General features: G+C 37.5%; 1 protein-coding gene across 1 annotated transcript in view; it reads right to left on the bottom strand.

Annotated features, from left to right (window-relative positions):
* Positions 1–1902: 1902 nt before the first annotated feature.
* The window catches only part of LOC127863108 (uncharacterized), a 78064-nt gene continuing 54630 nt past the window's right edge, over positions 1903–25336 (bottom strand). Inside the window, exons 30-46 of the mRNA XM_052402471.1 lie at positions 25181–25336; positions 21321–21436; positions 19655–19791; positions 18701–18883; positions 17723–17947; positions 16558–16744; positions 15979–16157; positions 14785–14923; positions 14111–14267; positions 13540–13691; positions 13090–13248; positions 10369–10466; positions 9563–9704; positions 6638–6902; positions 6184–6346; positions 5696–5875; positions 1903–3280 (exon numbers count right to left, since the gene is read on the bottom strand). Of these exons, the coding sequence (XP_052258431.1) occupies positions 3128–3280; positions 5696–5875; positions 6184–6346; positions 6638–6902; positions 9563–9704; positions 10369–10466; positions 13090–13248; positions 13540–13691; positions 14111–14267; positions 14785–14923; positions 15979–16157; positions 16558–16744; positions 17723–17947; positions 18701–18883; positions 19655–19791; positions 21321–21436; positions 25181–25336 (2791 nt within the window). The 3' untranslated portion in view covers positions 1903–3127. The remainder of the gene's footprint in view (positions 3281–5695; positions 5876–6183; positions 6347–6637; positions 6903–9562; positions 9705–10368; positions 10467–13089; positions 13249–13539; positions 13692–14110; positions 14268–14784; positions 14924–15978; positions 16158–16557; positions 16745–17722; positions 17948–18700; positions 18884–19654; positions 19792–21320; positions 21437–25180) is intronic.

Raw genomic sequence — 25336 nt, 5'->3', positions numbered from 1 at the left:
ATTCGGGAATACATCTACATTTTATTTATTTTTTCCAGTGTCTTCATTAAAAACCCATTTTTTTAATAAATTAGGGTTAGCATGTTGGCAGACCATATCTGATTAAGAAGGGATGTTGGCAGACCACATCTGATTAAGAAGGGATGTTGGCAGACCACATCTGATTAAGAAGGGATGTTGGCAGACCACATCTGATTTAGAAGGGATGTTGGCAGACCACATCTGATTAAGAAGGGATGTTGGCAGACCACATCTGATTAAGAAAGGGATGTTGGCAGACCACATCTGATTAAGAAGGGATGTTGGCAGACCACATCTAATTAAGAAAGGGATGTTGGCAGACCACATCTGATTAAGAAGGGATGTTGGCAGACCACATCTAAGAAGGGATGTTGGCAGACCAAATCTGATTAAGACAGGATGTTGGCAGACCACATCTGATTAAGAAGGGATGTTGGCAGACCACATCTGATTAAGAAGGGATGTTGGCAGCAAAACACCAAACTGGCCTAAGGGAAACTTTAACATTTAGCTGTAGAATTTTTCTTTAAAAAAAAGTAGTGAACATTCAAACTTATTGCGATCTTTTTGAACAAGTGTCATTTCCTACAGCATTATTGGTTCTTATAACCTTGAAATTCGCACACTGAATATCATTTTAAAGACTTCATGACAACTAGACATTACAAGCAGGAAGTTGATATTGATCTTTGTGTAACTATTTAAAGAGCAATAATGGTTCCAGTCAAGGCAGTTATTATACCGATGATTTATATAGCTTGGTGTTTGACAGCAATTGCATGGACAAGTTTTGTTAAACAGACAAAACCGAAGTAAGTTCGCTGAGAATCATTTTGTGCACATTTAAAATAAGAACAGTGAATAGTAACTTCTGCAGCTATGTTATCTGTCTGTGACTACCATGTATCTAGATGTTAACTAGATCCGTCCGAACCTGAGGCTGCATTCTGGGAGGACCCTCAGTTTATCCCATTCCTCCTTCATTAACTAAACTAATGCAAGTTGGGACTCTCTTATTTTGAATTGTAGTTGAAATAACCAGCTATTTAGTTTTTATTCAAATATATTCAATTTTGGTGTTGTGCTGTGTTATTGGGGTAGGGCGTGATTACCCAGAGACAGAGGAAACCCAACCTGTCTGACGTGGAGTTCTCTGACTGAACTGGCATGCATATTAAACCCTGGTTGCAGAGATGAGAAGCTTGTGTACCAACCACTGCACTAACTGTACAGCCTGATATTGCACATTAAACTCTGGTTGCAGAGATGAGAAGCTTGTGTACCAACCACTGCACTACCTGTACAGCCTGATATTGCACATTGTTTTCAGAAATGAGAAGCTTGTGTACCAACCACTTCAATATTGCACAGCCTCATATTACACATTAAACCCTGGTTGCAGAGATAAGAAGCTTGTGTACCAACCACTTCAATATTGCACAGCCTCATTTTGCACATTAAAACCTGGTTGCAGAGATGAGAAGCTTGTGTACCAACCACTTCAATATTGCACAGCCTCATTTTGCACATTAAAACCTGGTTGCAGAGATGAGAAGCTCGTGTACAAACCACAACACTAACTGTACAGCCTGATATTGCACATTAAACCCTGGTTGCAGAGATAAGAAGCTTGTGTACCAACCACTTCAATATTGCACAGCCTCATATTACACATTAAAACCTGGTTGCAGAGATAAGAAGCTTGTGTACAAACCACAACACTAACTGTACAGCCTGATATTGCACATTAAAACCTGGTTGCAGAGATAAGAAGCTTGTGTACAAACCACAGCACTACCTGTGCAGCCTCTTATTTAATCTCGAATTCTGCTAGGTTCAATATGAAAATATTTGAGCTAATATTTTCTTTCAACAACTAAGTTTTTGTTTCTTCAAAATGTTCTTTATTGCACATAAATATGGCTACATAAAAATTATTGCACATTGAGACAATACACATGGTCAATAGAAATTTTATAATTTTGAAATTAGTTTGAACACACACGTGTATCATGGTTCCTTTAAAATACATTTTAAATACTCTTGTAAAAAAGCATTATGTATACTTGTAAAAACAATACATTCGCAAAACTGATAGCAGTAGGATAATCCTTCATTTCTACATAATTTATTTGTTAACAAATGCATTAAAATTTGTAATGTGGAAAGCAAATAACACAATGAAAATTGAAATAGACATTTTGTACAACAACCAATTATTAGTTATCAAAATTGTTTGTTCTAAATTCAACATTATTTTGCATTAAGCTTATATTTGGTCACAAGCCGCTACAAACAAATATAAAAAACTATCAGGTAACTGTGGAAAAAACGTCTTCGCACACTAATTAAGAATTCCATATCTTTACAGCAATAGCATTGCCAGTTTTCAGGATGTCGGCATGTACACCAACAGTCTTGTGTAGAGCACTTTTGATGACTATTGTCACCTACTATTTCAGGCTACAAATCACTAACAATAATGTGCACGAGCAGCTCAATGAGGATAACCGGTAATTGACAAGTTTACTGTATGCATATATCACGTTTTTGTTAATTGCTTTTTAATATAGCTAAATATCTTGCATTGTGTAAAAAAGTATGGAGCACTAGTATTATAATCTTGTTTAAAGATAACTTTGGAATTTTACTTTCATACAAAAATGTGCTTTTGTTTGAAAATTTCTTGCATTCAATTTCTCTTGATTTTAGTTTCCTTCCTTTTCTTGTTAAAAGTCGCACTATTCTGGCATCATAATTATTTACTTTAGTTTTCATATATAATTAGTTCATATTTAACAAACACTGCACATGTACACCCAATTAAGCATACAAGTAAATGTTGCAACCATAAACACCAAACATAATGGTATCATTAAAAAGTTTCAAAGAAGTCTGTTTGAGGGTTAGTCAAAGTTATTAATTAACATTACACTTCATATGTATATAATACAAGGACATATAAAATTAGAGGAGTGCTTTACACATTGTTGTTAACAAATACAAAAAAGGCCTAATAAATAATGACCATCAATTAATTATTAATAAATCAAACTACTTTATTCATAACAATTTATGTAAGAATTTTCACTACATTGGCACGTCACTAGTTTGCAGGGCAGCTGAGGACGTTAGAAGCTTCAGCCTGTGCTACAAACTCGTCAATGATTCGGCCTATCTTTCTGGTCCGGTCCTTTTTCAGGGCTTTCAGGTCCCACAGGGCCCCTTTTGTGTTCTCAATAAGGGTACTGTAGTCATTCTGGAGTGATAACATATATGTGAGACTCTGTGAAAAGGGGCTTTAATGCATGTGCATAAAGTGCCATTCCACATGTTAAATCAGGGACAACGCTTGTTTTTTATTTGTCATTTAAAGGAAGACTCCTTGACAAAAGTCCAGTTTATGTGGAAAGTGTTGTCCTTGATTAGTCTGTGCTTACCTTACTGGCTAATCTGGGACCAAACTTTACACATATGCATTTAAACTCCTTTTCTCAGTGAGTGACTCATATATTAATATGGAAATAAAGTTTGCTTTACATGTATGTTCAGTAATTCAGGAAAATAACGGTTTGGGTAGATTGAAAATAACAGCAAAATTTATGTTATTTAATCAGAATTACTCTTTAACAATGATAATGCTATAAATGAATGTGTAGTTGACAGTGACAATTAACACATGCTTGTATTGTTTATATCAACAAAGGATATCATTATGACCTTTTGGACCCAAAAGCAAATTACCAGTAAAGTATTTAAATCAATATACTGTATTTAGAATCTTTTTAAGTCGTTTTTGCTTTTTATGCCCCCAAAGGAGTCCATATAGTATTCACACCATCACAATGTGATGTTGCATACAAAAATTGGAAAAGCAGAAAAATGGCCACAATTCTGCCAAAACTTATTGCCGCTCAAAGTCCTTTCTTAACAATCATCTAAGCATTAAAGTGGTTCAACTGTGAAAGTTTTAGTGAGAGTCTTCCAGTACTTAACGAGTACTAAAAAACACAAACATTTGTGACAGTATATTCCATAGCAAAAAAAAAACAACCTTAATTCTTCCACATGTCACAGCTTAATTTCCTTTCTTTAGCATCATGTAACATTAACAACATTCAAACTGAAAGTTTAAACAAGACCAGTCAAGTAGTTTAAATGGAGTTGAAAACACAAAATTGTGTGTACATATAATCTAGATTATTGGAAACACACATTGGGCCGTAATTCCCCTCAAAGATTGTTGCAGCCAAAGTTTCTTTTTTTTCAAGCATCTACACTTTAAGGTAATTCAACAGTTTAAGCAATACTGTATCCACCCAGTAATAAAATACGAGTTGAAAGTTCAAACTCAAGTCAACTGTATGATTGAAAAAAAGACGAAGGGTCCACTATCTGCCAAAAATCATCGTAGCCGTGAATCCTTTATTTATTTACAAAATAAGTTCATTTAAATGTCAAAAGTTTGAGATTCACCTAGTAGTTGAAGAGGAGTTTAACCCTTTGCATGCTGGGTAATTTGTCTTCTGCTAAAATGTCGTCTGCTGAATTTCTAAAATTAGCATTTTTTTCGATTTTTTTCAAAGAATACTATCAGAATAGCAAACAGTTTGAGTCCAGATGAGATGCCACGTTCTGTGGCGTCTCATCTGGATCCAAACTGTTTGCAAATGCCTTCAAAATTCGGTTCCAGCACTGTAAGGGTTAAAACACTAGCTTAGGCTGAACATAGCTCCTTGCAGACGTGATTTCAGACAGACAGACAGGTGCGATGCTTACAAAGTCTAAGTAAGAAAGGGTGATAACTTGTTTAATGTATGACACTAGGCATATGAAAAACTTCACATTAAATGGAACAATCCCCGCCAGTTTGAATGTTGTAAGATGTTGAAAAGTGTAGAAAAACGCCTATAGCCAAGTTTGTGTCTATGGATAAACAGATGGACAGACAGAGAGACTGACAGTTACCCTTGAGGTTTCATAAGACTTAAATGTTTTCCCCACATACAAATCATTTTAAGGTTTTGTGACCTACTTTTGAAGCGACACAGATCAACTTTGACAGAGACTCACACACAATGATAATTCCTGTGAAGTTTCTGTGAACATTTAGAAAGAGTGTTAAGGAGGAGGTCATTAAAAAAAACATTTTTGACAAACAAATGAATGCACACATAATGAACAATGAGAAAGTGGTAACCATGAGCACTGAATGCTCTGGTTAGATACAAATGAGCCTCGCTCTTTGAACACTGCACTAAATGCATGTGCATTAAGCATTTACCACTAAGATACGTATTTTGACGCATGTGTGGTCCCATAGAAAGTTACATGTAATTAAATACCTTTCTTACTAGATTCAAGTTTTAAATGCTTCATTTCCAACCCTTAGATACTGTTTAGCAGCAAACAGCATAAAACCTGAACAGACTGTTCTGGTTTTATGCTGTTTGCCCATAGCCATTTTCCCTTTGCCTCTTAGTGGGAAAGGGTTAAGCATTTCTGCTTTTTTTTTTTTTTTGTTGCAAGTAAGTCTCTTCTTAGCAAAAATCCAGTTATGGCTGAAAGCGTTGTCCGTGATAAGTCGCTGGGACAACACTTTAAGCACATGAATTAAACCCAGTTTTCCTAGGGCAAGGCTCAAATATAAAGGAAACTTATTTGTTTTTCAAACCTTGGGTAACTCTTTGGCCTCCTGGTGTTCCTTACGAAGGGTGATGGTCTGCCCCTGCCAGTCGATGCCGATAACGCGTTTACTGGCAACCTTGGCGTACGTAGACATGACATGCAACACGATGCCTCTGTCATTTAGACGCGTCTTAAGTCTGTCAAGATCAGGGGCATCACCTTTACTCTGCCATACAAACAAATGATAAAACATTATTTTGTTCCGAGTCAAAGGTTATGATTCAACAGAAAACATCATATACCGGTAATTATTTGATCTGTATAGCATGTTGCTAGTAACACATCATTTAATTAGTTAGTCTTTGTTCTGTTTACAAATATGCTATCAAACATATTTTTGGTTATGTTTTAATGTATACAGTTAGGTTAAGACATGGATTTATCAATGCATGTAATCTTGTTACAAGTAGTGTTAATTTTTGACAAATCATAAACATTCATGAACATTGAATACATGAAACATTATTCACATACCTGTTCCTTGGTCATGAGAAGAACGACCATTTTGTGTGCCAAAGGACTGAAAGGGAACTCAGTGGCCAGTTCAAGGGCAGAGAACCCATGTGACCCCTCCTTGCCGTCTGCTTTAAGGTCATCCATTTCATCAAGGTCAAGGCTATCTCGATCCATGAAGTACCTGAACAAGTAATCAAGAAAATGGCATGTTTTAGCTGTTTAAATAGGCATGAAGAAGATTTTGAAAAATATGACTAGATTAATTAGATTGCCGTAAAAATATTTCAAGCTCATTGTCCAGAAAGCCATTTATAATGTAATAGTGTCTTGCTCTTAGAAAATGTGGCTTAATGTATGTGTGCAACATGTTCGACTGCACAGGCTAATCAGAGATGACTCGGCTCCAACTAGATGTTTGCTAAACCCGTTTTCACAGAGCAAGGTTCAAATACAATGAAGCTATTAAACTCACCGGTTGTCCATATCATCATCAAGGTCAACCACCCTGGGCTGATATTCATCATTTTTCCCGCCAAATGCTATAACACCCACACGAACATGATCAAAACGGTCCCAACCAGTCTCCTCTTTTGACAGCAGGCTAGACAGGAACTCAGCCGGAGTGTCTGGTTCCCCATCTACAGTCATACTGTTGTGCTGGGACACAACAAACACCACATCCAGGGAACCAATATGTAATGTCAGAACTGAAGGGGGGTCACTCACCCGACATGCATCTGGAAATATGAGCAAAAATGTAAATCAATCAAATGTTTTTAGCGTTATTTTATATACTCACTAGATCTATAATTATATTCATAAGTCTGGGCACATCAACTTAATTATTAATGAAGTAATTTGTCAAAACAAAACAAACAAGCAAATTCGTAGAATTGATATCCCCCGCAACATATGCTTTGTTTGAGGATGGGTGCAAATCTGACGGATGAACAAAGTGACAGATTTTTTCAAGATACAAAGGGCCATAACTCTGGTTTTAACAGATGGTGTACAATGCCATTTGGCGTGATACAAAGTTTCAATGAAATACACCAAAGCACTTCCAAGATATGGCTCCGGACACAAAAGTGACGGACGGACGGACAGCGCCAAAACAATATCCCTCCGCCGCTGGCGGGGGATATAAACTCATACCAAGTTTATACGAAATCCGCCAAAGCACTTCCAAGATATGGCTCCGGACACAAAAGTGCCTATAGTAAAAAGCATTTTTTCAAGATACAAAGGGCCATAACTCTGTATTTAACAGATGGCATACAATGCCATTTGGCGTGCATAATCCTCTTATGCATATATATACTCATACCAAGTTTCAATGAAATCTGCCAAAGCACGTCCAAGATATGGCTCCGGACACAAAAGTGCCTATAGTAAAAAGCATTTTTTCAAGATATAAAGGGCCATAACTCTGTTTTTAACAGGTGGTGTACAATGCCATTTGGCGTGCATCATCCTCTTATGCATATATATACTCATACCAAGTTTCAATAAAATCCGCCAAAGCACTTTCAAGATATGGCTCCGGACACAAAAGTGCCGGACGGACGGACAACGCCAAAACAATATCCCTCCGCCTCTGGCGGGGGATAAAAATACCCACTTTTTCACTCACAGACTATAAAAAAATAATTTCACCAACATATTTAAGTATACAATAAATAAACAAGAAACATGAAAAGAATATAAAAATACAGGGCTATAAACATTCAACTTTTTTGGCACACCTTTGTTATGTTTATCTTTTATTATGAGGAACTAATAAACATAACAATTACAACATTTTACATTTCATCTAGATATTTTTATCCTTTTCATCATATTCTGTCTATGACTGGAATATAATTTCATAAAAGGATCATTATACATGAAAACTTGTACCAACCACAACTTGCTGCTTTGCTATCAATATGTGAAAGGTTAAGACACTTACTTTGCATGCCACTGTACATGTGACCTTTGATCTATTAATCTCAAAGTCTGTAGTGTTACTCCAATTTCTTATTCCAAGAACCTATGACCTTAACTTTTACATATTGGCCTCAAAATGAGTAGGGGTCTACCTTTCTTATCCAGTAAACATTGCATCAATGTACATAAACCCACCTTAAAGACTTCCCATGAGGTATTATGTTGAAATACATTTGAGCTTTGCTCTGTGAAAAAGAGGGTTAAATGCATGTGCGTAAAGGGTTGTCCCACATAGTACGCACAGGCTAATCAGGGACGACACTTTCCGCTTTCATTGCACTTTTCTTTTAACGAAAGTCTCTTCAAAGCGAAAATGCAGTTAAGGTGGAAAGTGTAATCTCTGATTAGCTTAAAGGAAGAAAATCCAGTTTAAGCAGAAATTGTTGTCCCTGATCAGCCTGTGCAGAGTGCACAGCCTTACCTGGGACAACACGCTACGCACATATATTAAACCCCCTTTTCACAGAGTGCGACTCAAATTAATATTAACCCTTTCCCACTCAGGGGCAAAATGAAAATGGCTATGTGCAAACAGCATAAAACCAGAACAGCCTGGAGATGAAGCCTTAAAAACTTGAATCTAGTGAGAAAGGCCTTTAATTAAATATATTTTCCAAGGGACTACAAACACGTGAAAATACGTATCCAAGTGGCAAAGGGTTAAAAGTCCCTATGACCTCGACTTCCTGTTTAAACATGACTTCAATATCAATAGACATCGTCCTCTCCTAGATTCACATATTAATCTGAACGTTTACCTCTTCAATTGATAAAAGGGCATATAATAACCAGTAAATAATCAGCAGTTGACCTAAACAAACCATCATTTTCATCCATTTAATGTCCTTCTTTATTAAATGCTCTGAATTTTTAATACCTAAAGCTAAGAGAAGTCTGGCCCTAAGGGTAAGCCTAGCCTCACACTAACAGGGTGCAGTATCACATGACTTTGTGGGGTTCCCAATTAAATGTTTATCGATGTTAACACACCGGTAAGTGGTGCTTTTTTTTCAAAAAACTTTTTAAAACAGTTTTTCTTAAGAATGTCAACTAGTGCATAAAAGACAGATTTTTATGCTGCTTATGGCAATGTGAAATACATCACAATTACATGATTTTACAAGCCTGTGTTCTTGTTAAAAATTCCTTGTGTACTGCATGGTTATGCTTCACGCAACGTGAAATTTTGTCACCTATTTAAGATGCGTTCAAGGATTTATTCTTATACCTTAAGATATCGACACAAACTGCAGGAAAAACTGGCTTTTATGCGCTAAAGATTTTTGCAAATGTTTTTCAATAACTTGAGATATTTGAAAAAATTTAGTTCTTAATGGTGTGTTTACATTCTGTCCAGCCAGTGTGTAAACCCCTGAAAACCCTGTTGATTCTGCACCCTGCTTACTACCTGACAGTGTGACATTAGTGTTGAGCCTATTCATTCTCCTGCACAAGCCGATAGTAGCCATTGCCAGTCTGCAGAAATTATTGTTTTCGTCCTCGTCTTCATCCTTGCCACACTTGCTTGCCTCATTAAGACATAACTGTGACTGAAAAATATACTGCGCTTGTAACAGGTTGGGTTTTGTTGGTTTTAATTAAGAGCTTTTATTATGGCCAAAACTGACAAGGATACATTGCAAGGGGGCTTATATTTAAAAAGAGATGTCATTTGATGAAAATTGTTGATGATGCACTATACAGGATAGGTAACCATGGGAACCTAGCCCTGCGGTGTGACCCCAATGTCATTGGCAGTTCTTATACAAATAGCATGACTCAAACTATGCAGAGGAACAGAGTATGCTGTACACTTAGTGACAAAGCTCTGGGTGTTATTGCATCAAAGCATTAGTTTTTTTATGCTGTATAAGTCTATATTTAAAATGTGATTTAATAAAGATCCACTATCTCATTAAAGATACCAAATATCTTTGGGCAGTGTTATATCAAAGAAGAAGAAAGTTGTGTTGTTTGAAACAATTGTTGACGAATGTCGATGGATGACACACAGAGGGTCACCTTTCACTACATCACATTATAAGCACATCGTGCTCAGGTGAGCTAAACAAACCACTGCATTTGTACATTATTATTAATCTAAATGTTACTATGGCTTACTAAGGCAATCAGTTAATTAATAATCTGAGCAGAATATAGCTTCAACAATGTTCAGTCACCATTCTATATTATGACCAAATTAAGACTGTATACCATTGTCTCTTGTTTACAGCTATCATCTACACTCTCATCCAACGGCAAGGACATTTTACAATTTGAGTGGGCTAGGTCCTTACAGCTCCTGCTCTCGTCTATAGTAGAATAAAAGATACATCAAAGTACATAAGTACAGTACAGAGAATATCCATAAAACTCCTTACACAAGATCATTTGAGCAAAAATTCTGGTAAAACAGGGCATAATACATGTACCTAAAGTGCTGTCCCAGGTTGGCCTGTGCAGTTTGGATTTTTAGACTTCCAATAAACCAAAAGTGCCATAAAAGCAGGAAATGTCTTTCCTGATTACCTTGTGCAGACTGCACAGGCTAATCTGGGACGACACTTTACACGCATGCATTAAGCAGTCTTTTTCAACAGCAGGGCTAAAATATAAGAAAACTAGAGCCATCACTAATTTGTGATTAACACCCTCACATGGCATTATGTTCTGACACAAATGAAGTTGTTCGAGTTGAACAGGTCTTGGGTTCATGTCTAAATGAAGATGTGTGTTTAAAGAACAGATTTTTACCGAACACAGATGCCAGTTAGCCATACTGATTTGAACAAAATCAAATATTATGTCAACCTTAATAATATCAAATGATGTGTTTTGATGTAAGTTATTTGAAAGTTGAAAACATACTTCAAAGTGCAAACTCTTATTCAAGACAGCCGCCAATCAGCCATATTGAATGTTATGAAGAAAAAAATATGTCCCATATTAGATCTCACAAGGTCAGGAGCTACCCTGTCCTGTATAAGATCTCACAAGGTCAGGAACTACCCTGTCCTGTATTAGATCTCACAAGGTCAGGAGCTACCCTGTCCTGTACTAGATCTCACAAGGTCAGGAGCTACCTGTCCCATATTAGATCTCACAAGGTCAGGAGCTACCCTGTCCTGTATTAGATCTCACAAGGTCAGAAGCTACCCTGTCCTGTATTAGATCTCACAAGGTCATGAGCTACCCTGTCCTGTATTAGATCTCACAAGGTCAGGAGCTACCCTGTCCCATATAAGATCCCACAAGGTTTCATGCCCTCAGAAGCTACCCTGTCCAGTATTAGATCTCACAAGGTCAGGAGCTTCCCTGTCCCGTATTAGATCTCACAAGTTCAGGAGCTACCCTGTCCCATACTAGATCTTACAAGGTTTCATGCCCTAAGGAGCTTTCCTGTCCTGTATTAGATCTAACAAGGTTTCATGCTCTCATTAGTTGACATTATGACTAGTCATCAGAGTATATTGATGCAAAGGTATGTCTGGAGCTACACTGTTCATATATTTCCTAATGCCCATTTTAGCACAACACACCTTGATCTGGAAAAAGGAGGCTTATTGCATGTGCATAAGGAACGTCCCAGGCTAATCAGGGACAACACTTTCCGACTAAACTGTATATTTGTTACAAAGAGACTTCCTTTAAATAAAACACACTACAAAAGTGGCAAATAACGTCCTTAAAAGCCTGTGCAAACTGCACAGGCTAATTTGAGACAACACTTTACCAACATGCATTTAGGCCCATTTAAGCCCTGTTTTCCAAGAGTGAGGCTCATGTCAGCTAACCACTTGTCTGTAGATCACTTGATGACCCTTACCACTTGTCTGTAGATCATAATTTTGATGACCCTTACCACTTGTCTGCAGAACACTTGATGACCCTTACCGCTTGTCTGTAGATCACTTGATGACCCTTACCACTTGTCTGTAGATCACTTGATGACCCTTAAAACTTGTCTGTAGATCAGTTGATGACCCTTACTACTTGTCTGTAGATCACTTGATGACCCTTACCACTTGTTTGTAGATCACTTGATGACCCTTACCACGTGTCTTTAGATTACTTGATTATCCTTACCACTTGTCTGTAGATCACTTGATGAACCTTACCACTTGTCTGTAGATCACTAGATGACCCTAACCACTTGTCTGTAGATCACTTGATGACCCTTACCACTTGTCTTAAGATCTCTTGATGACGCTTACTACTTGTGTGTAGATCACTTTATGACCCTTACCACTTGTCTGTAGATCACTTGATGACCCTAACCACGTGTCTGTAGATCACTTGATGACCCTTACCACTTGTCTGCAGATCACGTGATGACCCTTACCACTTGTCTTTAGATCACTTGATGACCCTAACCACTTGTGTGTAGATCACTAGATGACCCTTACTGCTTTAATGTAGATCATTTGATGACCCTTACTACCTGAGTGTAGATCACTTGATGACCCTTACCACTTGTCTGTAGATCACTTGATGACCCTTTCCACTTGTCTGTAGATCACTTGATGACCCTTACCACTTGAGTGTAGATCACTTGATGACCTTAAACACTTGTGAGTAGATCACTGGATGTCCCTTACCACTTGTGCGTAGATCACTTGATGACCCTAACCACTTGATGACCCTTACCACTTGTGTGTAGATCACTTGATGACCCTTACCACTTGTGTGTAGATCACTTGATTACCCTTACCACTTGTGTGTAGATCACTTGATTACCCTTACCACTTGTGTGTAGATCACTTGATGACCCTCACCACTTGTGTGTAGATCACTTGATGACCCTTACCACTTGTGTGTAGATCACTTGATGACCCTAACCACTTGTCTGTAGATCACTTGATGACCCTTACCACTTGTGTGTAGATCACTTGATGACCCTAACCACTTGTCTATAGATCACTTGATGACCCTTACCACTTGTCTGTAGATCACAGGATGGCTCTTGGTGTGACATGCAGCATGCTGGTCCTCCCACAGAATACTCTGCTAGTACAGCCTGGTCGTCAAGGCTTACATGTCCATCTAGAAGACGTGCATCAGAGAAGATGTCAAGGTCATGGTTACCAAGGAGACCTGAAATCACATTGGAAACAGTTCTCAATGCAACTGACATACTGTTATGTAATGCAAATATAAAGGTAATACATCAGAAATATCACCAATAATTGTATGTTTGTTTATAAAAATAATACATTTTTATGTTTTACAATGGCAGTCTCTTAACCTTCTCACTGGTTTCCAAGGTGAACTGGTTTATTAAGAACACATTCTTTTGTCAGTAAAAAAACAGCCCTAGGAAGTGACAAATCCGTACAAAGAAACAGAAAATGAAACATGAATGAAATAGGCACCATTTGTACCTACCTATAGTTGAATTGCGGCCTCCCTTATGTGTAATATAGCACAATAGCTTTTGTGATCGATCACATTCGACTTCTAGCCCAAAAACTGTCCTGGCTATAACACGTTCACCAAGTTTGACTGTAAGTGTTGAATTCCCATAATTGTCTTGTAACCTGATAGAAGAATAAATATGAGTCACACTTTGGAAACACCGGTCTAAATGCATCTGCATAGTGTGTCATTCCAGAGTAGCCTGTGCAATGTTTTTATTGTATTTTTTAAAGTAAGTTCCTTCTTAGAAAAATCCTGTTTAGGTGCAAAGTACTGTCCCTGATTAGTCTGTTGAATGCACATCATCACATGCATTAAACCCCATTTTGCGGCTCCAATCATGAGATCAATATGTTTTGAAGAATGATGCCTTCTGGGAATCATGGCATTCGCCTAAGATTGACTGCTCAACACTTTGAAATAAATCACTCGGAATGTGTTATAATTTCTATTAACATATAAACAGTTTATTCTTCAAATCAATCCTTAATTGATAAGGCAAAACTGATCTTGTCACTTTCACATAAAAATTCCCACTTACTGTGTTTTGCAATTGTCAAGATGAACAGTATTCCGACCAATTGTAACAGATTTTCCTAGGGTCATTAAGGTCAACCCTGCAGGGCTCAAAACAAGGGAGGCAAGTCGCCATCGAAAATCAGCAGCCAGCAGATAGCTGCACTCAGATGATTGGCTTACTAAAAATAGCAAGGACATATTTTACTCAGATGATTGGCTTACTAAAAATAGCAAGGACATATTTTATTCAGATGACTGGCTTATTAAAAATAGCAAGGACATATTTTACTCAGATGACTGGCTTACTAAAAATAGCAAGGACATATTTTACTCAGATGATTGGCTAACTAAAAATAGCAACAACATATAAAATATTACATAATGACTAGCTAAAATAAAAATGATACTTAAATAACCAAAAACAACTTGATTAATTTGGTCATTGCAATTTTCCCACTACACTGAACATCTGTTATAAGATCATACATACAAAGAACACACTTAAACTGACATTATGTACACAGTTGCTAATACCTGACCTCTAAACATAACCTTCCAGTGAGTGTAAGAATACCTTCCAAGAAAAGGTAACAATACTGACATGTAAACCAGAAATCAACTGTTCCTTGGCCAAAAATTAACCTGACCAGCACTAGTTATGAAACAAACACATAAAGCTTGTTTGCATAGGCCTACCATTAAGGTTGTAAAATTTTCCATCGAAACTTTTTATGGTCACAGTTCTGTCAGAATTTTCCATCACTACAGCATCTACATCAACAGGAACATCACTGTTAAGAGCCAAAATGGCATGCGTTGTAGAAGTCTTCATTTTCTGAAAAATACAGTATGAGTTGTGGTCAGGAAATTCAGGGCTAAATACATTTGCGTAGAATGTTGTCCCACATTAGCCTGTGCAGTCCTCACAGGCTAAGTGAGGATGACACTAACCGCCTCAGCAGGATTTTCATTTACAACAGACTGAATCTAAACAGAAAAATTCAATAAAAGCAGAACATGTTGTCCCTGATTAGCCTGTGCGGACTGCACAGACTATATAATCTGGGATGACACTTTACGCCCCTGCATTGAATCTTGTTTTCCCAGAGTGCAACTCGTATAGGTTCGGTGTCATGAGCAAGGGCCAGAGGTCCTAAAGAGACTTTAGAGAAATCTTAACTAAAAGTGTACTTTTAGTTTAACAAAATCTCTGCACAATGTTTCATACGAAAGACTGACTGATTTCCTTTGACAAACTAGTTTAATGCTGTATTTTTCTTCTAAACGAAAATCCAGTCTAGGCCTTAAGTGTCGTCCTCAATTAGTCTAAGTGGACAGCACAAGCTAATCTAGGATGGCACTTTATGCACATGCATTTAGCCCAGATTTCCCAGAACGAGGCTCATTTGCTCTGCCAAGTAAACACATCCTGTCATGTCTCTATGACATATTTCAATTCCTACAAAGAGGTTTAACTCTTTCAGTGCTGGAACCAAATTTTGAAGGCCTTTGCAAACAGTTTGGATCCAGATGAGACGCCACAAAACGTGGCGTCTCATCAGGATCCAAACTGTTTGCTATTCTGATAGTATTCTTTGAACAAAATCAAAGAAAATGCTAATTTTAGAAATTCAGCAGACCAAATTTTAGCAGACGACAAATTTCCCAGCATGCAAAGGGTTAAATGGTCTTATTCACAGATTTTCATATAGCTTAAGTATACAGTTTACCTGAAATGTAACTGGTCTTGTATAAGTTTTAAAAAAACAACAGTATATATGCATGATCTAAATCGTATTGCACGGAAGAAATAAAGCTTCTAAAAGGAGGGAGTCAGTCCCTTCAGGTAATGAAAGTAATAGTGATGGTCACTGGTTAAAATGTACTTACAAAGTTTCTTAGATTAACAAAGGGCATGCTGATGGCAGTAGAGTAGTTCCTGCCCTCAATCATAGTGTCCACTTGCGGTGAATGCTGGAAACGGTGTGCCCACATTCTGTAGCCTTTACTGAATAGCTTCAGGGCTGTAGCATGGATCGTCTCCCCTACCCGCACAACGAATCCTGCCTCTGACATGTAACAAATAATTGGCTTAAATTTAGGTCTGTCATTATGTACAAAACCTATTTGTAGATAATTTAAAAAAAAATTACACTGCTAAAAGATCAATTCTGAAAATTCCCCAAACTGGGCACATTAAAGTTTAATGTAATAGTTCTCATTTTAATTTCAAAATTATGTTTCATATGTTGGAAATGAAATAACATTCACTATATCATTATATATATATATGCCGATACACAATTTTTTGTTCTTCTATTGGCTTGGTTTTAAACCACGCTGGCTTACGGTTTCACTACCACATGTGGGCATCAGATTTCCAAATAATTGTTAATCTGAAAATATACAACAAATTTTTAAAACTGATCAATATCAACAGCATCACCAGACAAACAGAAAAGCCCATACGGGGTATTTCACCAGACTTCTTTGCCATCAGTTGATAGAACAAGGCCAGTCTTGGCACAATATTGGGGCCTGGACCAGGTGCGGGTCTGTTGGTGTTTGGTATCAGGTTCTGGGATATCATTGTCCACTGGACCAGGCTGTTGAACATGTATGGACCCAGCACAGACTGGATGGCCTGATTAGGGCTCTAGAAATACAGACAGTGAAATATCTTGGTTTTTAGATTATAAAAAATTATATTTTTTATTAGCGCAAACAAGTTTTATGTTTCCACTTTTAGAACAGCAAAAATATATATAACTGGATCATACTTACAAATATTTTGAATTATTTTGATAATGAGGTGGTTTACAAGTAATGTCTGCTTTATGATGTACACATTCGGTACCCCTCGCAGATTATCATAATCGGACTCGGGAGAAATACGGGTTGAAAGTAGCCCGCCCACGTGATACCATTCTAAGAATGTTACAACAACAAAAACAATAACAACGATGGCGTCCATAATTCCTGTAGAGTTTGTACTTGCTCTGGCTTCAGAGCATAGAAAATCCCCATTTTCATCTTTGCAAAATGTAAACAACTCGCAAAACCGGCCATGTTTGTTTTTACTATGTAATTTTGATTCGCGTAGACCCGCGTAGGTAGACCACAATGCCGCTTCCGAAATGTGTATTCATACTATCTCCTTCGAGGTACTTATCCGATGTTTGACGGAAAGGGCCGAGAATGTGCGATTGTGATGTACAGTGTTATATTGTTTACTTGGAAACAATACCCATATCCAATAAAGCATAATGAGTCTCATTCACACAGAAAATTTACTGTCAAAATAATCTTTCATGCCTTCAATATTTGATCTTTTGAGCCTTATTCTGTGAAAACTGGGCTTAATGCATGTGTGTTAAGTGTCATCCCAGATTAACTTGTACAGTCAACTGAGGGCTAATCTGGGATGACACTTTCCGCTTTCAGGAATTTTTTGTTTAAAGGATGTATCTTGTTAACGAAAATCCAGGCTAGGCTGACAGTGTCGATCCAGATTGCAGACTGCACTTGCTTACTAGGGACGACACTTTAAGCACATGCATTAAGCCCCATTTTCTCAGAGTGAGGCTTATTTGATCATTTCATACTTGACCATTAAAGAAACGAAATGCGCTACCAAGGGAATGAACGGCAGGGTTTTGTCCATCAAGGGAAGGGCAATCTGACTCTGCACATGCGCAGCAACACCGTCCACAAACCCTGAGTACTGCTCAGGAAGGTTGTAGAATATTTGCACAGCCTTGTCGTGAAACTCTGGTTCCCAGTGAACATTTGCAAACACCAGACTGGAACCTGACAACACGTAATCCACTGCCCACAGGGGCACCACGTTCCCATTGGGCTGTTCAAATTATACACACAAAAAAGAACAATTATATAAAAGAAATTGTAATAAAGAACTATTCAACAAAAGATAAGTGTTAAGCATGCATTGCACCCACTGGCAGCCAAGTTGTAGATATGTGCCATTATAAAGATTTATTTCATTTCATGCCCTTGTCGGCTTGCCTTTTTACCTCTTAAACTTAAAATTTTATAGGAGCCTTTCCTCCCTGGTTGTTTGCTTGTTTAGTTGGATTGTTTTGCCACTATTTAAGTCATTTCAAGGCAGTCAGTTTACCAACTCACATTTTTCCTGGGTAAGCTGGTTTCCATTACTATTCACACGTATGCCAGTATCTGATTACTGCCCTTCTTGAATCAGAGGAAGGGGGAGAATGCCACAGAAAGGATTTCATGGCCAATCCTCTCACATGTTATGTGGCCTCCCACAAGACTTACCAGAACACTTATGAGCCACTCTCTGGGAAAATGGGGCTTAATGCATGTGCATTAAGTGTTGTCCCAGATTAGCCTGGGCAGTCTGCACAGGCTTATCAGGAACAACACTTTTTGCTGTTATGTTTTGTTTTATTTAAAGGAAGTCAAGTCTGAGCCATAATCCAGTTAAGGCAAAAATTGTTGTCCCTGATTAGCCTGTGCAGACTGCTAATCTGAGACCACACTTTAAACACAAGCAATAAGCCCCATTTTCCCAGAGCCAGGCTCTTATTTATTCTTAAAAACAGAAATGCTGATGATTTCGTTATCGTACCGTTCGTACTGAATACCCAACTCGGGAGGAGTGTGGTCCAGTCATAAGGAGCGTGAACACAATGGTAATGGGCTGTGAAGCAGGGGTGATGTGAAGCACCACCTGGGGTGGCACAAATGGCGGAGCATCAGGGATTGGTTGTACGACTTGGTTGAATGAGAACGAGCCCCCGTTATCCAACAACTGAAAATAATTGTCCATGCTCATGAAAACTACACTTAAGACCTGGACATGAAAAGGAATTCTTATGCAACACATGAATATTAAGGCCACAATATGAGCCTCAATCTGGGAAGATTGATGTATGTGCTTACAGTGTTATCCTAGATTAGTCTGTGCAGTCAGCACAGGCTTATCAGGAACAACACTTTCAGCTTTTATGGTATTTTTCGTCTCTTCTTAGCAAAAATCCACTTTAGGCAAAAGGTTTCCTCCCTGAAGGTGCCTGTGCAGACTGCACAGGCTAATCTGGGACAACACTTTATGCACAGGCATTAAGCCCTGTTTTCTTAGAGCTAAGCTCATTTACAACACCAATCCTTCTGGTATCTTTTACCTGGGTGTTAATTATATTTGAGATGTATACATGGATGTTGGTCAATAAGCATATGAAGAAATTGTGCATTTTCTAAAGACAATATTGATAATTGATATAATGTAATTATGCATCATATTGTATCTTAATTAATTAATATAATTTAATAATTCACATAATTTTCAAATAGTTTAACCCATTTATGCCTAGCTTCTAGAAAAAAGGCCTTGGCAAACAGCGTAGACCCAGATGATGCGGCGTCTCATTAGGGTCTGCGCTGTTTGCTTAAAGGAATTTCGGTAAGAAATATTCTAAATATAGAAATAAATATACTAGACATCCCTAATTTTGGAAATAAATTGATCCAATTAAGAAGGATGGGAGAGTCCACTAGGCATAAATGGGTTAATTAATAGTACCTGATATGAGATGGAGCCATTGTTAGACAAGTCCCATGTGCCAAGACGTATGTGTGAGCCCATGGTAACGTTGAGCATCCTGTGCTGGAAACTGAGGGAGTTTCTCATTGCTAATGTCTCGTCATAACTGACGGTATCTGAAACCATATGGTATAGATGTGTGCCTTGCTTTAGGAAAATGGGGTTTAATGAAAATACCTTAAGTGAGGTCCCAGATTAGCCTAGTTTTACAGACAGTTCTTACAATCATGAATTGCATATAAAATGACACATGAAAGTCAATGTTGTGAAAATTTGCACTGAACAATTAAGTCTTTTTTTCCTAAAGAAAAGCATTCATGTATATTCAAATTTTGTTTTGCATTTGTCATGGGTTCATCAGGGTAAAAAAAATATATATAAAACAGACCTCATCTTTGAATAAAACAAACAACAAATAGCATACATCTGTTTAACTATATTACACGGTACTCCATATAAATACTTCCCGTGGCATTTACTTATGAAGCCATTTCTACAATTATTGAAAAAGGAGAACAGAAATGTAACTTCTCAAAAAATTAATCAAAGATGGTGAGTACTAGTTCTACCTAGGACATGGTAAGAAAAACATCTGAGCCTTGTTCTGAAAAAACTGGGCTTAATGCATTTGCATTAAGTGTCATCCCAAATTAGCCTGTGAAGTCTGCACAGGCTAATCAGAGATGACACTTTCCGCCTAAACTTGAATTTTGGTAAGGAGGGACATCCTTGAAACCTAAAAATATCATAAAAGTGGAAAGTGTCGTCCCTGATTAGCCTGTGCGGACAGCACAGGCTAATCTGGGACAACACTTTACGCACATGCATTAAGCCCAGTTTTCTCAGAACGCAGCTCATCTTTATATTCCAAACTGGCTGCAGCCACTATTCCTTCCTTGACAATCTATACACAGTAAGGAATTTCTTCTGTTCAAGTTTTAAAAAATCCACCAAACATTTAAAAGGGATTAGTAAGCTGAAATTAGGTGACTATGTATTTTATCAAGGAAAAAACAAAGGACCATAATTTTTCCAAAAATTGTTAGAGTTAAAACTCCTTTCTTTTACAATATCTACACATTTAGGACATTCAACAAAGAATGTTTAACCACTAGATAAAGAGAAGTCTAAAGCAAACGCTCCCGGAAATATGTACAGACATACATACAGACAAACAAACAATTGCAATTCTTGATGCCTCAATTGCGCTGGCGACATAAAGATAGTAAGTAGTACTAAGCACTGGTTCAAACCCACAAAATGGTCAATACTGGTTCAACCCAAGAAATGACTTAAGTGCTAGTTCAAACCCAAGAAATGGTAAATACTAGTTCTACCCAAGAAATGATAAGTGCTAGTTCAAACCCAAGAAATGGTAAATACAAATTCTACCCAAGAAATGATAAGTGCTAGTTCAAACCCAAGAAATGGTAAATACTAGTTCTACCCAAAAAATGACTAGTGCTAATTTAATACGAAGAAGTGATAATTAATTATTCTAACCAAGAAATGAAAAGTGCTAGTTCAAACACAAGAAACGGTAAATACAAATCCTATCCAACTACCCAAGAAAGGTAAATGCTGGTTAAAAACCAATAAATAGGTTTATGAAATAGGTTACACTCTTATTGAAACAAGCCCCTACCTTCAAACATGAAGGTGAAGAATGGCACAAGATGATTGATCTCATGGGCCTTGACGTAAAATGCCCCTTGATTTTGATCTACATCCAGAACATAGTGCAGTTCACCATCTGTATGTCTACACAAAAAAGATGGAAGCATTGTTATTTGGAAATAATAATTATAAAAATGATTATAAAAGTTACAAATACAAGATTTTGAAAGTATTATTAGCAGTACATCAGTTGCCGCTGGTAAAAACACCCGTCAACAAGAAGTATTCCAATATAGTGTATACTTTTCCACTGGTGCATTGTTGTAGAAAAGGAACAGTATCAATTTCAAATGTAATTTTTAAGAAAAAACAAAAGAAAAACTGCCATCATAAGGATATGGCCTTATGTATTTTACACATAGGCCAATAATACATTTAAGAACACAATCATGAATCTTTCATTATATGCACTGTAGCAAACTATAGGAGTTTAAATCAGAAACTTTTATATGTAATTTGGAACAAAGGGGAAAATTCCTAGAAACAATAGGGCGATGATGGCCTGTAAGCTCCAGCTTGAAGTTATAGACAGCTTACTACACTTGACCCAGCTTGAAGTTATAGACAGTTTACCACACTTGACCCAGCTTGAAGTTATAGACAGTTTACCACACTTGACCCAGCTTGAAGTTATAGACAGTTTACCACACTTGACCCAGATTGAAGTTATAGACAGTTTACCACACTTGACCAACATGAAGTTATAGACAGTTTACCACACTTGACCCAGCTTGAAGTTATAGACAGTTTACCACACTTGACCCAGCTTGAAGTTATAGACAGTTTACCAAACTTGACCCAGCTTGAAGTTATAGACAGTTTACCACACTTGAGCCAGCTTGAAGTTATAGACAGTTTACCACACTTGAACCAGCTTCAAGCATGACCATCATCTTGTCAAGATAAACATTCTGAGCAAATTTCACCACAACTGAGCATGTGCATGCGTAGTAAGTCAGCCCTAACATGAACAAATCTAATTATTTGAAGTGAAGATTTAACAAGAGAGCCAAGATGGCCCTAGTTTGCTCAACTGAAAGGAGTCGGTTCATTCAATCTTTAACAAATTCAAACTTGACCTAGATATTGTCCAATAAAACATTCTGGTCAAGTTTCATCATTATTTCATCTGCGAGTCATGATCAATGTACCTATGAAGTTTCATGATCCTAGGCGTAAGCATTCTTGAGTTATCATCTGGAAACCATTTTTCTTAGTTGATTCATCGTGACCTTGACAGCCATTGTGTGAATACTTTTTTATGCACTGTGACTTTGACCTTTGACCAAGTGACCTGATAATCAATAGGGGTCAACTGCGAGTCATGATCAATATACCTATGAAGTTTCATGAACCTAGGCATAAGCGTTCTTGAGTTATCATCCAGAAACCATTTTACTATTTCAGGTCACTGTGACCTTGACCTAGTGACCTGAAAATCGATAGGGGTCATCTACGAGTCATGATCAATGTACCTATGAAGTTTCATGATCCTAGGCCTAAGCGTTCTTGAATTATCATCCAGAAACCATTTTACTATTTTGGGTCATCATGACCTTGACCTTTGACCTAGTGACCTGAAAATTAATAGGGGTCATCTACGAGTCATGCTCAATGTACCTATGAAGTTTCATGATCCTAGGCCTAAGCGTTCTTGAGTTATCATCCGGAAAACATTTTACTATTTTGGGTCATCGTGACCTTGACCTTTGACCTAGTGAGCTGAAAATCAATATTGGTTATCTGCGAGTCATGATCAATGTATCTATGAAGTTTCATGATCCTAGGCATAAGCGTTCTTGAGTTATCCTCCGGAAACCATTTTACTGCTTTGGGTCACCGTGACCTTGACCTTTGACCTAGTGGCCTGAAAATCAATAGGGGTCATTTGCGAGTCATGATCAATGTATCTATGAAGTTTCATGATTATAGGCATAAGTTGTCTTGAGTTATCATCCGGAAACCATTTTACTATTTCGGGTCATTGTGACCTTGACCTTTGACCTAGTAACCTGAAAATCAATAGGGGTCATCTGTGAGTCATGATCAATGTACCTTCTTCGAAAGGGGGGGGCATAATGAGAAAACTTCCCCCCTCCCAGCAGCCATGTTATTCAACTGCCCGGAACCATTTTTTAACTCAACTCTAGTATCAAGTAAACAAATGTTCGAAGCAAATTTCATGAAAATTGGGCCAAAAATGTGACTTCTACTGTGTTCACATGTTTTCACAATATACATATAGAGAAAAAATGCCCCGCCCACTGGCGGCCATGTTTTTTCACCGATCCCGACCATTTTCATACTCGTCCGAGATATCAATAAAACCAATGTTTTGGCCAACTTTCATGATGATTGGGCAATTATTGTGACTTCTAGAGTGTTTACAAGGTTTCTCTATAGCCGAATAAGGAAAACTGCCCCGCCAACTGGCGCCCATGTTTTTCAAAGGATCGGAACCACTTTTGAACTCAACCAAGTTATCATTTAGACAAACATTTGGACAAAGTTACATGAAGATTGGGCATGAAATGTGACTTCTACAGTGTTTACAAGGTTTTTCTTTTTTTTGACCTAGTGACCTAGTTTTTGACCCGGCACAACCCAGTTTCGAACTCGGCCGAGATTTCATTGGGACAAAGCTTCTGACCAAGTTTCATGAAGATGGGACAAGAAATGTGGCCTCTAGAGTGTTTACGAGCAAATGTTAACGGACGGACGGACGGAGGGACATACGACGGACAAAGACCGGTCACAAAAGCTCACCTGAGCAATCAGGTGAGCTAAAAACACACATGTTTTAAATGCCAATCTATAGTTAAATGTGAATTCGTGGACATTAAAACAAAAACTGGATTCAAATTGGTAATGTTTTGACAAAATACTGGTTAGACTTAGCTCCCTGTGGAAATATGTATCATGTACAAACTTTCTCATAATATCGGCCCCTTCCGGTTGATTGCTCAGATTTGTTACTATATGCTTGTGCTTGTTGTATAAATAGTTTCTGGATGGAAATACAAAACTCTTGCTCATGTGGTACTTTAAATATTTTTTACATTTTTTTCTCAAAGAAGAATCTTTTCAAACATTTGATAAATCTACTAATAAATCATAAACAAACTAACACAATTATGTGTAACGTAATAAAAAAAATAATTAAAGTTTACTTGTTAAAGTCAAAATATAATGAGAAAGGCTGATAATTTGAGAATAAGGGAGAATCACAAATAAATCCATAGAGAACTAACAAGTTTATATCAGATATGACCTGGTGACCTAGTTATAGATGCATCTGACATTGGCCTAGATATTGCCAAGATTAACATTATCAGTTTTGCTGCTGGAGTAATAAATGTTGTCCCTTTTGAGGTAAGTTACCCAGATTCGGACTAAGTTATTTCAAGAACCACATTATGACCAAGTTTAATAAAGATTGAGTCCACAATTTGGCTTCTAGAGTGGTAACAAGGCTTTTCTAAGATTTATTCACATGACCTAGTTTTTGGACACACATGACCATGATTTGAACTCAGGACTTTGTTGTTCTATATTTTTTCTTTCAGTAATAGTAAACGTCTCTAGTAGCAATAATAATATTACAGAAATTATAAGTTGAAAAAATGGCTTAACTTTTGTAAACTATAATGAAAGACAATAAATTGCACAAACTTCAGATCATTAAGTATAATGGAAGAATGTGTCAATCCTGTATGCTGATAACTGACTAGGAGGTCATCTCCCACAGATAGACAGACAGACCTTCAAGGTGATTCCAGTATACCCTGCTTTTACTGTATTTTGGGGTGTCTAGAAAAGATCAAGTACTTTATATCAAGTTCATAGTTTAGTGTCCCAGGCTGAAGCTGTTGAATGTTCATGTTTCCATGGTAACGGAATGTGTCCAGGGATCCATCGCGAGTGTATCTAGGTGACCCATCCAACTCTGTGTCAGTAAGAGTGGCCTCACTGTTCACATAAAAT

Source organism: Dreissena polymorpha, unplaced genomic scaffold (assembly GCF_020536995.1).
Source record: "Dreissena polymorpha isolate Duluth1 unplaced genomic scaffold, UMN_Dpol_1.0 chrUn001, whole genome shotgun sequence".
In the NCBI taxonomy this organism is placed as follows: domain Eukaryota; kingdom Metazoa; phylum Mollusca; class Bivalvia; order Myida; family Dreissenidae; genus Dreissena; species Dreissena polymorpha.
The sequence above is the reverse complement of the archived record's forward strand: the minus strand, read 5'-3'. Positions and strand labels throughout refer to the sequence as shown.